We start from the raw sequence: 17,731 nt of genomic DNA, 5'->3' as shown, positions 1-17,731 counted from the left end.
CTCCCCCTTCTAGACTGTGAGACCACTGTTGGGTAGGGACTGTCTCTCTATGTTGCCAACTTGTACTTCCCAAGCGCTTAGTACGGTGCTCTGCACACAGTAAGCGCTCAATAAATACGATTGATTTGTACATATTTATTACTCTATTTTTTATTTTACTTGTACTTATCTATTGTATTTATTTTATTTTGTTAATATGCTTGGTTTTGTTCTCTGTCTCCCCCTTCTAGACTGTGAGCCCACTGTTGGGTAGGGACTGTCTCTCCATGTTGTCAACTTGGACTTCCCAAGCGCTTAGTACGGTGCTCTGCACACAGTAAGCGCTCAATAAATACGATTGATTGATTTGATTTGTACGTATTTATTACTCTATTTATTTTACTTGTACATATCTATTCTATTTATTTTATTTTGTAGTGTGTTTGGCTTTGTTCTCTGTCTCCCCCTTTTAGACTGTGAGCCCACTGTTGCGTAGGGACTGCCTCTAGATGTTGCCAACTTGGACTTCCCAAGCGCTTAGTACGGTGCTCTGCACCCAGTAAGCGCTCAATAAATACGATTGATCGATTGATTGATTGCCCGGACTCTGGCACAAATCCGCCCCCTCCCCTCCCGGCTCCTAGCACCGCCCCCGCCCCTCTGGACCGCGCTCCTCATTGGCTGTTGGCATCCCCCCCTGCTCTCCTATTGGCTGGCTCCCCTGGCCCTCCTCCCCGCTCTGAGCCCCGCGGGCCCGGGGATGGCAGGGGGACGGAGGGGCAGCGCCGTGCCCAGCGCCGTGCCCAGCGCCGTGCCCGCTCTGCGCTCTGCGCTCTGCGCCCTGGGCTCAACGCTCTGGAGTTCCGCGCCCGGCTCTGCACTCTGAGCACTGCGCTCTGCGTTCTGCTCCCTGGGCTCTGCACTCTGAGCGCTGCGTTCTGCACCCTGGTCTCTACACTCTGAGCTCTGCGTTCTGCGCCCTGAGCTCTGCACTCTGAGCGCTGCGTTCTGCACCCTCGTCTCTGCACTCTGAGCTCTGCGTTCTGCGCCCTGAGCTGCACTCTGAGCGCTGCGCTCTGCGCCCTGGGCTCTGCACTCTGAGCCCTGCGCTCTGCGTTCTGCGCCCTGGGCTCTGCACTCTGAGCACTGCGCTCTGCGTTCCGCTCCCTGGGCTCTGCACTCTGAGCGCTGCGCTCTGCACCCTCGGCTCTGCAGTTTGAGCACTGCTCTCTGCGTTCTGCGCCCTGAGCTCTACACTCTGAGCGCTGCGTTCTGCGCCCTGGGCTCTGCACTGAGCGCTGCGTTGTGCGCCCTGGGCTCTGCACTCTGAGCGCTGCGCTCTGCGCCCTCGGCTCTGCACTGAGCGCTGCGTTGTGCGCCCTGTGCTCTGCACTCTGAGCGCTGCGTTGTGCGCCCTGGGCGCTGCACTCTGAGCGTTGCGTTCTGCGCTGTGAGCCCTGCGTTCTGCGCCCTGAGCTCTGCACTCTGAGCGCTGCGCTCTGCTCCCTGGGCTCTGCACTCTGAGCGCTGCGCTCTGCGCCCTGGGCTCTGCACTCTGAGCGCTGCGTTCAGCGCCCTAGGATCTGCGTTCTGCTCCCTGGGGCTCTGCACTCTGAGCGCTGCGTTCTGCACCCTGGGCTCTGCACTCTGAGCGAGCCCTGCGTTCTGCACTCTGAGCCCTGGGCTCTGCGCTCTACGTTCTGCGCGCTAGACTTTGCGCCCTGCGTTGTGCGCCTTGGGCCCCTCTGCCTCCCGTGGTCCGCGGCCGGGGCTGCGCCCCTCGGAGCCGGGGCGGAGCGGACGGGGGAAGTCGAGGCGGGGCAGCTGGCACCGGGCGCGGGGGACCGGCCCCGGCACATGGCAGCGTGAGAATGGAGAGCGGGGACATGGACGGCTATCTGCGCCGCCTCAAACAGGAGCTGGTGAGCGCCGGGGGCCGTGGGCGGGCAGGGAAGGAAGGGAAGGGAAGGAAAGGGAGCCCCGGGAGCCCCGGGAGCCCCGGGAGCCCCGGGACCAGAGGGGGCCAGCAGGGAAGGGCGCCACGGGGACCGGGGGACAGGACGGGAAAACTTTCTGCAGAAGGAGGAGCGCGGCAGGGACAGGGAGAACGAGAGGGAGGAGAGGGAGAGGAAGGAGAAGAGAAGAAGAGGGAGAGGGAGAAGAAGAGGGAGAGGGAGGAGAGGGAAAGTGAAAAGGAGAAGGAAAGGGAGGAGAGGGAGAAGAAGAAGGGAAGGGAGAAGGAGAGCGAGAGGGAGAAGAAGGAAAGGGAGAAGGAGAAGGAAAGGAAGGAGAGCGAGAGGAAGGAGAAGAGGGAAAGAAAGGAGAAGGAAAGGGAGAAGGAGAAGGAAAGGAAGGAGAGCGAGAGGAAGGAGGAGAGGGAAAGAAAGGAGAAGGAAAGGGAGAAGGAGAGGGAGAAGAAAAAGGACAGGGAGAAGGAGCGCGCGAGGGAGGAGAGAGAGAGGAAGGAGGAGAAGGAAAGGAAGGAGAGCGAGAGGAAGGAGGAGAGGGAAAGAAAGGAGAAGGAAAGGGAGAAGGAGAGGGAGAAGAAGAAGAAGAAGGACAGGGAGAAGGAGCGCGCGAGGGAGGAGAGAGAGGAAGGAGGAGAAGGAAAGGGAGAAGAAGAGCGAGAGGGAGAAGAAGGAAAGGGAGAGGGAGAAGAAGGAAAGGGAAAGGGAGAGAGACAGCGAGAGGGAAAGGGAGAAGGAGATGGAGAAGGAAAGGAAGAAGGAGAAGAAAAGGTAGAAGGAGAGGGAGGAAAGCGAGAGGGAGAAGGAAAAGGGAGGAGAGGAAGAAGGAAAGGGTGATGGAGAAGGAGAAGGAAAGGGAGAAGAGGAGGGAGAAGGAGAATGAGGGGCAGGCCGACCGAGACGCCAAGTCCGTTCCCCCAGCCGTGGTTCCCTCTCCACCCCTCCTGTCGGGTGAGCTGGGGGAGAGGAAAAGAAGAAAGGGGTCCTGCCGCCCTGGCTTCAGATCGTGGCTCCGCCACTTGTCTGCTGTGTGACCTTGGACTAGTCGCTTCACTTCTCTGTGCCACCGTTTCCTCATCTGTAAAATGAGGATTGGGACTGTGAGCCCCACGCGGGTCAGGGACTGTGTCCAACCCGATTTGCTTGTATCCACCCCAGCGCTTAGTACAGTGCCTGGCACGTAGTGAGCGCTTTACAATTCCATTCTTATTATTATTCGGATTCCAAGGCAGGATTAGAGCGAAGTGCCGCCCGTGGGGGACGCGGGGGACGAGGAGGAAGATGGGGAGGGAGCCCCGGGCCTCTTCTCCCCACCCCCCAGCTCTTGCCAGCGAGCGGAGTTGGCAGGACTCAGAGGGTGCGGGGGCTGGGCGGCCCGGCTGTCTGCCCAGGCTTGCCTGCCAGCGGGGAGGGGGCTGGTCGGGGCTGGCAGCTGTGAATAGGGGGAGGGGCTCGGTGGGCAGGAGAGGAGTGGGCTGCCAGGCTGCTCCCGAGCAGGAGCTGCGGAGGCAGAGCAGATGCCAGGGCTCAAGGAGGAGGAGGAGGAGAAGGGAAGGGTGGTTGGAGGGTCGGGGGTTGAGCTGGGAGGGGCAGCCAGTTCCAGCCGAGGAGGGATGGGAGGAAGGAGAAGGAGGGGGACTGTAAACTCTCCCTCTGGATTATCAACTCTTTTTAAAAAACCGTTTTTAAGCGTTTACTATGTGCCAGCCACTGAACTGGGGTAGCTCAACCTAGTCATGTCCATGTCCCACACAGGGCTCACAATCTTAGTCTCCGTTTTAATAATAACAATGATGATGGTATTTGTTAAATGCTTACTCTGTGCTAAGCACTGTTCTAAGTGCTGGGGTAGATAAAAGGTCATCAGGTTGTCCCATGTGGGGCTCACAGTCGTAATCCCCATGTTTCAGGTGAGGTAACTGAGGCACAGAGAATTTGAGTGACTTGCCCAAAGTCACACAGCTGACAAGTGGCAGAGTAGGAATTAGAACCCATGACCTCTGACCCCCAAGCCCCTGCTCCTTCCAAGAAGCCAAGCTGCTTCTTTACAGATGAGGTAACCGAGGCACAGAGAAGAATAATGACGGCGTTTGTCAAGTGCTTACTATGGGCCAAGCACTGTTCTAAGCGCTGGAAGTGAAGTGACTTGCCCGAGGTCACACAGCAGACATGTGGCAGAGCCGGGATCAGAACCCAGGCCCTTCTGACTCCTAGGCCTGTGCCCTTTCTACTTGGCCATGCGCTTGTCCTTGTGGGTCTTATGCCTCTTTTCCTCCTTGTGAACAGAGAAGGTGTCTACCAACTCTATTGTATTGTACTCTCCTATACGCTTAGAACAGAGCTCCGCACACAGTAAGCGCCCAATAAATACCATTGATTATGATGGACACCGTCTCCAGTCTCACACAGCGCCAAGAGTGGAGGGAGTTCTCAATCAGTGGAACTGATGATGAGGTGGGGAGGGGGATGGCGAGGGTTTTTCTTGAACCCAGAGCCCCTCCCACGCTGCTGCTTCTTCTCACCACCCCAGGGCCTAGGCCCACCTCATCCTTCTTTAGCCCAGACTGAGATTCCAACTCTATTGTTGCCCCCCAGGGGCTTCCAGCCAAGGAGAGGGCAAAGCCAACTGCTTCCAGCCCCCCACACCCAGGATCAGACAAGACCCAAAGTGCTTTGGGGCTGGACTAACGGGTCTTTCTGATCCATGCATTAACTCTTCGAAACACTCCAAGCCCTCTCCCACTTGCTTCTCTCCAAACACTCGATGTCCCCGCCCATGCCCCCAATGAAAAGTTGGCACCTATGGACTGGGCTCAGTGAGGAAGCTTCTCTCAGTGCTTGGCACATAGTAAGCGCTTAACAAATACCATCACTATTACTATTATTATAATTATTACTTTCCTCCATCCCCGAACCTGTCATTTTGCATCCTGTCCTGCTGCTCAAGGATCTGGCGAAACATCAATCAGTCAAATCGTAGTTAGCGCTTACTACGAGCAGAGAACTCTACTAAGCGTTTGGGAGAATATGACATTACAGAGTTGGTAGAAACGTTCCCTGCCCATAAAGAGGCTTACGGTCTAGAGGGGGAGACATACATGAAAATAAATGACAGATGTGTACATAAGTGCTGAGGAGCAGAGGGTGAGGCGAATGAAGGGTACAAATCCCAAGTTTGAGGGAACTGGCTTGGAGTGGGGAGGGGGAATGTGTGTGTGTGTGTGTGTGTGTGTGTGTGTGTGTGTGTCTGTCTGTCTGTCTGTCTGCCCTGTCTGGTACCACCTTGCCAGATCACTTTCAATCATATTAACTGAGCACTTACTTTGTGCAAAGAACTCTCCCAAGGGCTTAAAAGAGTACAATATAACAATAAATGGACACATTCCCTGCCCACAACGAGCTTACAGTCAAGAGATTCACATTGTGAGCCCCATGTGGGACATGGATTGTGTCCAACCCGATTATCTCATATCTACCTCAGCACTTAGAACAGTGCCTAGTACATAATGTGTTGTGCAAATACCATAAAGACTAAAACAAAAAAAGGGGATCTAGTCCTGTGCCATGGAGCAGGGGAAGGGGACAGGGTTTGTTTAAGCTTGGCTGCCCCAGCTCCCTGGCCATCTGCGGAGCGGTTGGTCAGGTAGTGGCAGGAGGAAACAGGAGGAGACCTTGGCCCTGCTGACTGCTTCCTCCCCCTTCTCCCTGGCCAGGGAAGTCGAGTCACAGTTGCGGCTGTACTGTGGGCAGAATGATCTCCTACACAATAAAACCCCCATTGTGCCCGGAACCAGAGACTGAGCCTGAGCAGGGAGACTGAGCAGCCCTGCGCCCCCCCCTTCCCCACCCTCCATCTCCCACCCCCTCCTCGCCCCCTCCCCAGACTGGGTTCCTGGAGAGGAAGGAAGCTGTGCCCTGGGCTGGCATTTTAATAGCCCGCCAATTTGCATTTCGGGCAGCATCTGGGGGGCGGAGAGGAGAGGATGGGTTTTTCGTGCACGAAGCCAAAGGAATAAAGCCAACGAATGAGGCGAAGTGCAGCCCCTCGACGGGCACTGGCACCCAAGGTCCTTGGCAGGATACAGTTCCTCAAGGATCACCGGAGGGCCAAAGAGTGGGGAGGGACAAAGACTACCGCACGCCTCTGCACTTTTGGTTGGTTCTTTGTCTGGGCAGCCTTGGTCCTTGACTTCCTCGAGAATCAGCAAAATGCCTGGTTGGTAGCCCCGTGCCCCTGAGTCCAGCTAGGCAGTTTTCCGCCCTACCAGTGGGAGGGAAAGACCACCGCCCACCCCCCACCCTTGTACTGGGTTCCCTAGGTGAGATATAGGCTCAGCCCTTCCTCCTCTCTGACATCTGTCTTCAGTGCAACTTGCAAGGAGAGAGGTCAGTTTTTGACTCATCCCAACTCCACAAGCCGTTTGACTTGGAACCATCAAGGAGGGGGCAGATGAACAGGGGCCCGTGTCCCCTGGCCTGAGTTGGAGACCCATCCCGGCCACGGGCTAGGGAGAGGGTGATAGAATTGGGTCAGAAACCTCCCAGGACCTTGGTGAGAACAGGGAATGTGCCTGTTTATAGTTATACTGTACTCTCCCAAGTACTTATTACAGTGCTCTGCACACAATAAGCACTCAATAAATATGATTGAATGCATGAGTGAATCCTGGGGAACAGTGAGGGATTAGACAGATACAACTATATATAAGAACTGAGGCAGAGAGAAAGAAGGGGATGCTCAGGGGACTGGTAAAGGGGTTAATCAGGGAAGGCTTCCTGGAAGAGCCTGCTCCTGGGGAGCAGGAGCATGCTGGTCAGTTCCATTCTGGGCCTGATGGTTTTCCCCAGCTGGGGTTGTGGAAGGGATTGAGTTTCAGGGAAGGAATCTGTCGGGCCTCACGACAGGCGGTGAAGGGGGGTGTGTGCTGGAGGAGCAGCTGACACCCTCCTTCATTAGTGAGCACAGCTTGAGCACAGCGTGCTAACAGTTCTGCTGGAGACAAGGTTGGGGAGACGCTGGGGGAGGGGGAGCAGACCTTCCCTGCGGTGATGGAGTGGGGTGGGGTTGGGTGGGTGGCTCTCAACCCACTGCACCAGAGAGACATGGGAGAGGAGGTGAGTCCTCTGGGAAAGTGGTTACCATAGCAACCCTTGCTCTGTCTAGGGTTAAAATGCTCACTCACTCTAAGGAGGAATAAGGGGTTGAGTGGACTATGAACTCCGATAGTATCAGCGACTCAGCCAGTGTCATCCTTTCCATTCCTGTTCCAGAAGAAGCACACACTGCCTCTGGGGAGGAAGGCGGGAAGTAGGAACTGGAGAGGATATGAGGGAATGCATTTAAACTGCAGAGAGGGATTTTAGGGTAATCATTCAGGAAAACTTCCTGAGTTTATGTTATTTTGAGGGTTTCTATTGTTTTCATAGTTCCTCATATATCTGTCCTGAATCCACCCACCTTATTCGGGACCAGTTTTAAATCTCACCAGAGCATTTTTATAATGCTCTGCACACAGTGGCTGATTCATTTTTTTATGGTATTTGTTAAGGGCTTGTTATGTGCCAGGCACAATTTTAAGCACTGGGGTAGATACCAGCTAATCAATTTGGACGCAGTCCATGTCCCACATGGGACTCACAGCCGTAATCCCCATTTTATAGATGAGATAACTGAGGCACAGAGAAGTTAAGTAACTTGCCCAAGGTCACACAGCAGACAAGAGGTGGAACCTAGGTATTTACCCTGATTCCCAGGCCCATTCTCTATCTTCTAGGCACCAGTGCTTCTCAATTAATTAATTATTTTATATATGTTAATATTAATACAATTACCATCACTACTACTATTATTATTGCTGCTGGTACTACTGCTATTTTCTGGTTATCCGGTTTGGGAGGCACTATCAAAGTTGCAGGGTTTGGAGGGCTCATCCTGAAATTTCAAAGAAAAGAGGTGATCTTTGGAATGGTGGTTTTAGTGAGCCCCCCACCAAGTTTGAAATTCCCTGCCTCAAAGGAAAGGGAAGGAGCATCAGGGGGTAGAATTAGGGTGGAGGATGTCAGGATGTGGAAGGAGGAAGTGAAATAGAGAGCAGTGGGCAGACAGGTTTAGAATCTACAAGGGGAAGAAAGAGAAGGGGTCACAGAGGAATTAGACTTGGTGGGGGGCACCCTGAAATTGATTTAGGGCCTTAGAGAGGACAGTCTGTGTGCTTGCCCACTTTCTGTCTGGATGAAACCCTGAGCTGAATGCTCCAACTGGGCAGCTTCTGTCCCCTCACCACCTCTCAGCCCGGCCCCTGGTTCTTGGCTGGGACTGGTTCTTGGCTGCTGGGATCCTTGACTTCCTGTCGGCAGCTCAAGCTGCCAGAGTGAGGAACTGGGGCCATGAACGTCCCTATTCATGGCCCCTAGAAGAAGCCATCCTTCAGAAAGGGACCTTTCACTATTTCCTGCTCTGAGCCTTGGCCACTGCCCCAGGATGGGGTTGGGAGGGGGACAGAGACCACGAGCGGAAGGGAGGCGGAAGGCTGGGGGCACAGGGGTGGGGAGTGTTGTTGGAGAGAGGATTGTGTGGGGGCTTTGGGAACAGGTCTGCGTGTGTGTGTGTGTGTGTGTGTGTGTGTGTGTGTGTGTGTGTGTGTGTAAGGGGGGATGGGAAGGGGGACAGGGAGGCGTTGCTGCGGAAGCTGGGCTTTAGGAAGCTGGAGGGAGCGGGAGCGGATGGGGGAAAACGTGCCAAACCCTTCCATGGAGCTGGAACCTGCTGAAAGGGAATCTGGGAGGGAGAGAGTATGAGAGGGAAGCACAGCTGTGGGGATCCATCAGAGGGGTGGGGAGGGTGGGAATGGGGAAGGGGAGGAAGAGGGAGGGAGAGTCCGGCAGAGAAAATGAGTGGTGATTCTGAGCCAGGGCCCTACCCCTTCTGCCATCAGCTACAAAATACTGAGAGCCAGAGAGGTATTCTGCTGAGCCTCTCCTTCTAATAATAGTGGTATTAATCAATCATATTTATTGAGTGCTTAATGTGTGCAGAGCACTCCACTGACCACTTGGGAGAGTACGCTATAACAGAGTTGGTAGATCCTTTTCCTGCCCACGAGGAGAAGCAGCATGGCCTAATGGATAAAGGACGAGCCTGGGAGTCCGAAGGAACTGGGTTTTAATCCTGGCTCAGTCACTTGTCTGACTAAGTCACTTAAATTCTCTGGGCCTCAGTTACCTCATCTGTGGCATAGTGGATAGAGCATGGGCCTAATTCCAGTTCTCCCACTTCTCTGCTGTGTGTCCTTGGGCAAGTCACTTAACTTCTCTGTGCCTCAATTACCTTATCTGTAAAATGGGGATTAAGACCGTGAGCCCCATGTGGGACAACCTGATCACCTTGTATCCACCCCAGTGGTTAGAGCAGTGCTTGGCACATAGTAAGCACTTAACAAATACCATCATTATCATTATTTTGGGAATTGAGACTGTGAACCCTAAGTGGGACAGGGACTGTGTCCAACCTGATTAACTTGTACCTACCCCAGTGCTTAGTATAGTGCCTGGATATAGTAAGCTCTTAACAAACACTGTAAACATAAATATTATTAATATTATTTTATTAAGAAGCTTATAGCTTAGAGGGCAAGGCAGACATTTAAATGAATTACAGATATGTGCAGAAGTGCTGTGGGGCTGTGGGTGGGGTGAATAAAGGTTAAAAATTCAAGTACAAGGGTAACAAACAAGGCAGAGGGAGTAGGGGAAGTGAAAGCTTCCCTAAGTGTTTACTATGTACCAAGTACTGAACTAAATACTGGGGTAGATGCAAGTTAATCACTTAGGGCACACTCATGATGGCTCACCATTTAAGTAGGAGAAGTAGGAGGGAGAATAGATGAGGAAACTGAGGTCCAGAGAAGTTAAGGTCTGGAGAAGGGCCCACAGCAGGCAAGCAGAAGAGAAATGATTAGAGCACAGATCATCTGATTCCCAGGTCTGTGCTCTTTCTACTTAGGCCACATTACTTCATAATCTCCAGCAAAGCTGAGTCTTGGTAATTTTTTGGAAACCAGGACTGTGCCTGCAAGTGTTCAGAGGCAGAGGGAAGACTTCTGTACATAAGTTACAGAAATTAAAATAACATAATTAAAAAGAAAAGATTCATTATTTTAAAACAGAAAATGCAATAAAAATCTCCCTTCACACCCCCGCCCCCCCGCAAAGGAATTTTGATGCCAAATCCTAGTGTGAGTATGGTTCTTGGGATTAATCATTCATTCAATCATATTTATTGAGCACTAACTATGGGCAGAGCACTGTACTAAGTGCTTGGGAAAGGACAGTAGAAATAGTATACATGATCGCTGCCCTCAAAGTACTTACAATCTGAAATAAATTATAGATGAGGGGAGGGGTAATAAAGATAGATACTGTAAGAGCCACGGCTGGGGAGGGGGAGTATGAGTCTAAGTGCTCAGATAGCACAAAAGTGCTGCAGTTGCATTAAAAGACAAAATGAGCAGATTAAAAATTAATCAGGGATGGTCTCCTGGAGGAGCAGTGATTTGCAAGAGGACTCTGAAGATGGGGACAGCTGTGATCAACAGGATGCAAAGTGGGAAGGCATTCCAGGCAGGGGGAAGGGTGAAAGCAAAAGTTCGAGGTTGGGAGAGATGAGAATTAGGCCCAGTGAGTAGTTAAGTTGTAGGAGAACAGTGTGTGAGCTGGGGTATAATAGGAGAAGGGAGAAGGAGGAATAACTTCGAAGGGAAGCAGATTGAGGGCCTAATAATTGAGGGTCAGGGATTTCTGCTTGATGTGGAGAGGAATTAACAACCATTGGGGGGTTTTGAGAAGTGGAGAAAAAATATTTTAGAAAAATAGTCTGGGCAGCAGGAGTACAGAATAGAGAGGGGAGAAACTAGAAGCAGGAGGCCAGCAGAGTCAAAGTCAAATGGGGAAATGACAAGTGTCTGATCCAGCTTGTTGGCCATTTGGTTGGGGAAGAAGGGACAGATTCTGGAAATGTTGTGGAGAAAAAACGACCTGAATAGGGGCATTGAGAGAGAGGAAGGAGTCAAGGATAATGCCATGTTTGTGAGTTTGAGAGGCAGGGAGGATGGTAGCATTTCAACTGTGAATGCCAAGTAAGGTGGAGGAGCTGTGGGTCCAGAGAAAAGCAGCAGCAGCAGTGATGTTTGGGTACATTGTAGCTCTAGAACCGTTTCCCTTATAAAAGCTCAAAAGCACATTCATTTGTTGTCTCATAACATCCCTGGGAGGAAGGAAGGGACCAGAATACCAGCTCTACAGATGGGAAAAATGAGGCCCAGAAAAGGTGAGTGATTTGGCTGAGATCACACAGCAGCTCAGTAACCGAGCCAGGATGAGGGCCCAAGAGTGCTCACTTCCAGCCTTGCCATCTCCCTGGACAATTCCACGCTCCTTTTACCTAGTTTCTTTCAGCCACCAGGACTTTCCTGGGGCACGGAGGAAAGTATGAGGGGCTAGAGCAGTGGAGGGAGGGGAGAGAATTAGCCTTGGGCTTTCAGGAGTAAAGGAAGTGCACTGAGTGGAATGGTGACATCATCTTCTTGGAGTCCCCAGGGTTGTAGCCCCAGGGTCAACTCTAAGCCTGGATGTACCCTGACCAGCTGAAACTCCTTCTCTTCCTGTTTCCTACACAGCCCCCCTTCCACCTTCCTCAGCTGCACATCTGGTTTCCTCCTCCTCCACCCAAAGCCTCCTTCTCCTCCCCTTCCCACCTCTTCACCCTGTGGCAGTCTTGGACCACAGGGCAGGTGTTGAGAGGTATTTGGGAGAAGGAGAGCGGCCCTGAGCCTCTGCTACTGGGCCCAGTGACCCACTTCATCCACTCCTCCATCTTCAGACAGCATGTAGTCAGTCCACGCTGGTCCTCCAGCCACCCACATATCCTGGTTCGCTTCCAACTCTGGGACGTGTCTTCCTTGAAAGTTGTGACTGCAGCATTCCACCTGCAGGAAGTTCCTGCTTCAGAGCTCACAATGGTATCTTGGCCTGAAAGAGTCAGAGCCAGTTTCAACCCTGCCTTCCCCTCTCCCAGCTGTCCTAGCAAAATCTGACTTATTCTGCTTTTCATTTAGTGACAGAAACTGGCCCACATGATTAAAAAGTACAAATAAAACAATGATAAAAGCAAGACCTACTGGATAGAGCATGGACCTGGGCCCAAGGCCGCATAGCTGACAAGTGGTAGAACCAGGACTAGAACTCAGGTCCTTCTAACTTCTCTGTGCCTCCGTTACCTCATCTGTAAAATGGGGATTAAGACTGTGAGCCCAATGTGGGACTGTGTCCAACCTGATTACACTGTATCTACCCCAGCGCTTTAAACAGTGACTGGTACCTAAGCTCTTAACAAATACCATAAAAAAAATAAAAGTAAAACACAGCAAAATTGGGCAACCCAATCAATTCAGGCTCAGTTGAAAGAGATCATTATTTTTATGGAGGTTTGTGCAGCTCTTCCAGGGGCAGAGGGCCCCTGCCTGTCTTCTCTCTCCATCAGTGGGGATGAGAGACAAGGAAGGACTCTTCCCCTTCTGTTGTCCCTTGAAATTGACCCATTTCAGACCTTCCTTCTGCCCCAGCTCAGGCAAAAGAAGAGTTGGTGAGACAGACATAAATCCTGCACATTGCTGATTCCTGGCCCTAAGTTCCCATTCCTACTGCCCTCTCCTCACTGAATGTCATTAGGGAATTCATGGGGGTCAGCTAAGCTGTCACCTTGACCCCTCTGCCTTGCACTCTTCTACCCCTCCCCTGCCCCCCTGCCCCAGGGGTCATGCAGGGAGGAGGTACAGTGAAGTGCCTCAAGTGTGGGCTGAAAGGGAGGGAGGTCTGTCTATCACCAGGCCCTGACCTAGGAGATTACAGGTAGCCCAGAGAATGGGAGATGAGGGAGAGAGAGAGACCCCTCTCCCTCCAACTCCCCTAGTCCCGTGGCTACAGTTAGGCTGGATGTATTAAGGGGAGTTTGGAGGTAAAATGATCAGGAGATGGGGAGGGGAGGGAAAGGGAAAGGGGGTGTCTCAAGGGTTTAGGGAACATATGGCCCCAGCAGGTTTTGGTGTCAGTAATTTGAGCTGGGCTGGGGAGAGTCCTGGCTAGGGAAGTGGGGGAAGGGTTCGGGCTGAGAGCCAGCTGAGGCGGGGGTGGCCAGGGGAGAGGCATTAGTCGTGGGAGAATAGAAGAGGGAAGAGAGGGAGCGCGGGGAGGAGGGGGAGGGGGAACAGGGACTGCGGCACTTAGGGTGCCAGGCCTGGAAGAGCAATTGTAATCAGCCCCAGAGCTCAGCTCTTCCCAGAGTCCCCAGCTCTAGGTTTGGACAAGGAGGAATCAGGGGGAATCTGTTTGCAGTGAGGGCAGGAGCAAAATTTAGGAGAGAAGCATCCAGTGGGGAGAGCAGGAGAGGACGTGGGGTGAGGGTGGGGAGGGTGAGGATGAGAAGTGAGGGGGATCTGTATCACTCTTTTCAGCAGGGAGCAGAAGGCAAACGCTGAGAAGGCTGGGAAAGAACAGGTGCTGGAGGGAGGGAGGGGCGAATCAGAACTCTCCGATTTTTCTGAAAGCAGCCACTCTAAAGAGTCCCTTCTTCCTCCAGCTCCACATCCCCTCCACCAGGCACGGAGGGGTGGGCTGAAGGGGGCTGTTAAGAAAGGGCAAGGCTCTCAGGGCTCTCCAGGAGGAAGAAGGGAAGGGGGAGTCACCTGCAGACACACAGCCTGAGGAAGGTGCCCAGGAGATGTGCCCAGTCCCAGTGTCCTGCTGTCACATAGGTCTGATTTCTACAACACAGACCATTTCAGAGACAGGAGGTTGTGGAGTTTCTGCCCCTGGAAATTGCTCTGTTCAGAACTGGCTTGCCAGAGGTGGGAGAGGAAGCCAGGGGTCAGGGAAGGGAAGACCTCTGTAGGTCTTTCTAGCCCAAAGGGTCCTGCCCACCTGAGTTTCACTCAATCAAGTGGTTTCTATGGATAGGAAGGGACCCATCTGCCCTGCTCCACCCCCAACTCATGTCGCCCCTACCCCTGTCCTGGCCTCCCCCAACCCTGCTCTCTCACTGAGGGGTAAGCTATTGAATCCAGACACTGACTGTGTAATCCAGGCTCCGACACTTATCAGCTTATCACTTTAGGCAAGTCACTTAACTTCTCTGTGCCTCAGTTACCTCATATGTAAAATGGGGATGAAGACTGTGAATCCCACATGGGACAACCTGATTACCTTGTATCTTCCCCAGTGCTTAGAACAGTGCTTGGCACATAGTAAGCGCTTAACAAATACCATCATTATTATTATTATGATCCTGGGATTTGTGCTAACAGTTTAGTAGTAGAAATAAAGATGTTTATTAAGTGCTAACCATGTGTAGATCACTATACTAAGCACTGGGAAAGAGTAAAAGATGGGAATTAAATGTGGTCCTCATCCCTTGTGGGTCTGATTAATCAAAACTTCTGGTGTGCAAAGCCCTGCACTAAGCAATGGGAAAGAATGCACAGGTGAGAATTAGACTCAGTCCCTATCCCTCAGGGGACTGGAAAGGGATATTTGCCATTGTTGACTCCTCATCCGTGTCATAGGTTCAAGCTGTGCCGGCAGCCCGGAGAGGCCAACGAAGAGCAGGGCACCAGAAGCCAAGGGAAACAAAACCAAGGCTCAGTTTGTGGCTGTAAGAAAATGCAGAATATCTATAGCTCTAGTACTCCCTCCAGCAATCCTGGCTGTCCACCTGAGGAAGGGTGTAACCAGTGCTGACTGGAATGCCCCTGGCAGCTAGTATTTCCAGGGTGCTGCTGCTGCTGGCCTCAGGATCAATGGGCTTTCTGGCAGATGGTGGGGTTGACCTCAGTGGCTGGGGGAATTTCTGAGGGAGGAGGTTGAGTCGAGGGGAGACCAGAGCCAAGCCACTGGCCTAAGCTATATGGATCTCTCCCATTCTTCTTCTGTAGGTATCCATGAAGGAGATGGGGGATGGGCTGCAGGCCCAGATGACCTCTCTGATGGGCGCACTGCAAGAGCTGAAACTTCTCCAAGTCCAGACCGCCCTGGAGCAGCTGGAGATCTCTGGGGCCCGAGGCCAATCTGCCAACCTCCCAGCATCCCAGAGCCCCCCACCAACACTCCCCACCTGCCCTGAACCTCGCCAGGTCTTGGGGAATGGAGGCGGCCTCCAGGCCCAACCCCCAGTTCATTCTTTCCTCAGTGGCCGGCATGCTCCCCCATCTTGCAGAAGTAATCCCAGAGGGGCCCCGGACCCACCCTTGGCCCTCGGCAGCTCCCCTCCCTGCAAGGCCCTGGACCTGGTCTGCAGGATGGGAGGGAAGAGCCAAGGTGGCATCCAGCCAGGACCAGAGCAGGCAGAACCAGATGACTGGACGTCCACTCTCATGTCCTGTGGGCGCAACCGGCAGCCACTGGTCCTGGGGGACAACGTCTTTGCAGACCTGGTGGGCAACTGGCTGGACTTGCCTGAGCTGGACAAGAAGTGCGAGGCTGGGGGGACCAAGGGAGCCGGGGCCGGAGGCCGGTCCCAAGAGCTGGGCCGCCGTTTCGCCCTGACCACCAACATCTTCAAGAAGTTCCTGCGGAGCGTCCGGCCTGATCGGGATCGGCTCCTCAAAGAGAAGCCGGGCTGGGTGACCTCAGCAACAGCCGTGGATCCCCAGCTGGGCCGGGCCCAGAGAGCCAAGAAGCGAAGCCAAAGCAAGGGGACTTTCTATCTTGCCTTCCCTGGAAGCAGAAAGGCTGAGCGGGGACCTGGACCAGGGGAGAAGCCCTCTTCAAGCAGCCCCAAGGCTCTAGAGCCCAGCACCTCCAATTTCGATGTCAGCACTGCTGTGTGGGTCTGAGCCTCTCTGGCCTCGGTGGTGGGATGTGAAGCAGAGCCCAGCTGGGAGTGGGGTGCCTAACAGAGATGGGGGCTGGAGTAGTGGCATTCTCAGCCCAAAGCACTAGGAGGGGAGAGGAGAAGGGGGGGATCACACCCGCAAGGGCTTCCATGCAGAAGGGTCTTCCACCCCATCCCCACCCTCACCCCAAGTTTCTGCCACTGAGATTGATCAGTGGCTATGACAACAGCGTTTGTGCATTTGCGGCTGTGTGTGTGTGTGTGTGTGTGTGTGTGTGTGTGTGTGTGTATGCATGCGCGCGCCTGCCCATACTGGGGTCTGGCTGCCCCCTTTCACTCCCCACTTGCTCACTCTACCCTTTCTCACACTCCTCTGCCAAGAGTCCTTACTTTAAAAGGGCACTGTGGGGAAATAGAGAGTGGGGCTGGTGTCCTCTCCACAGGTGGGCAGCGGTTTGTGGGGTGGGGCCTGCGTCTGATCATTTCAAAAATGACTCTAAGAACCTCCAATGTCCTGCTTCCATGGGAGGCATCAATAAAATGGCCCCATTTCCAATTCTATCTGTACCCTTGACTGTCTGCATTCTGGGAAAGCCTCCTGCCCAAGGAGCTTGCTCCTATTTCTCCCACTCGCTTGGTTCTTGTGACCTTTGCCCTCTGTTCCCTGGGGTGGCCATGATACTGCTGTCTTGTTTTCTTGAGGGTCTTAACCCAAGGACAGGGCTGGAGGGGGTGTCCAGAAACATGGCATTGCCCATCCTGGGTGGATGGGGTTGGGGGAGGGTTTCTTCTGCCTAGTGCCAGTCACCAGGATTGGAATGGCAGTAAAGAACGGAGAAAAGAAGAGCCCTGGCTGGATCTCTCCGCTCACCTCTTCCCAAATTTTCCTTTTTTCAAGCACATGGATGGGGGTCCGGGCTGGGTACAGAAGACAGCAGACTACCCAGCCCCAGGCTCTATTCTCAGGAAACTCACCATCTTTGAGAGAATGAGATGAAGTATTGGGTGTGTGGAAGGGACTGGGGGAGAGGGAATGACAGATGGAGGTGTTTGGCTGGAGAAGAGAAGGTTGGGGTTAATCACTGTCTTCCAGGCCAGGAGGGGACACAGACAACTTGTCCACAAAGGCCAGATGGGGTGAAATGCGTTTTAACCGCAGCAGAAGGGTTGGGATGGGCACAAGAAAAGGTCCTGCAACAAATGACTCAGTGAGATTTTGGAGTCTCCATCCCTGGATGTCTTTAAAGTCTACCAATGAAAGTTCTTTTTCATCCAGTTCCTCTTCCCAGCCCACTGCCCCTGCCCCCATCCTCATTGTGCAGCATGGCTCAGTGGAAAGAGCCTGGGCTTTGGAGTCAGAGGTCATGGGTTCAAATCCCAGCTCTGCCACTTGTCAGCTGTGTGACTTTGGGCAAGTCACTTCATGGCTCTGTGCCTCAGCTACCTCATCTGTAAATGGGGATTAAATCTGTGAGCCCATGGGACAACTTGATTACCTTGTATCTACTTAGCACTTAGAACAGTGCTTTGCACATAGTAAGCGCTTAATAAATCCCATGATTATTATTATTATTATTATCCCACCCCCCGGACTCCCAATCCCAGCAGACACTGCTTCTCCTCTGCCGCCAAATTTCCTATTCTCTCCTCCTTGTCCCTTCTCAGCCCCTGACCCATCCCCTTGATTTTCCTCCATCCCTCTTCACTTCCATCCATCCATCTCTTTCCTTCTGTCATCCGATGCCACACGACTGCTCTAATTAGAGATTTGGCAACACTTCACAGTTGTCCCGGCACCTCAGAAAATTAATTGCAAATTGGAGAAGAAACTCATAAGTGGAAACTCTAGCTCCAAACCAGCTCTCCCACCACCCTGGCAGGTCACCAGTCTGACCACCTGGAC

The 17,731-nt window shown here is 53.0% G+C and overlaps 1 protein-coding gene across 1 annotated transcript; it reads left to right on the top strand.

Moving 5' to 3' along the window:
- The first annotated feature begins 1,715 nt into the window (after nt 1–1,715).
- Nucleotides 1,716–16,104, top strand: INKA2 (inka box actin regulator 2). Its single transcript, XM_038749478.1, has 2 exons — nt 1,716–1,901; nt 14,930–16,104. Exons 1-2 carry the CDS (start codon nt 1,851–1,853, stop codon nt 15,827–15,829), a joined length of 951 nt encoding a protein of 316 aa, XP_038605406.1. The 5' UTR covers nt 1,716–1,850; the 3' UTR covers nt 15,830–16,104.
- The last annotated feature ends 1,627 nt before the right edge of the window (nt 16,105–17,731 follow it).

This window comes from Tachyglossus aculeatus, chromosome 7, assembly GCF_015852505.1.
Source record: "Tachyglossus aculeatus isolate mTacAcu1 chromosome 7, mTacAcu1.pri, whole genome shotgun sequence".
In the NCBI taxonomy this organism is placed as follows: Eukaryota; Metazoa; Chordata; class Mammalia; order Monotremata; family Tachyglossidae; genus Tachyglossus; species Tachyglossus aculeatus.
Note: the sequence above shows the minus strand (reverse complement) of the source record. Positions and strands in the feature narration are given on the sequence as shown.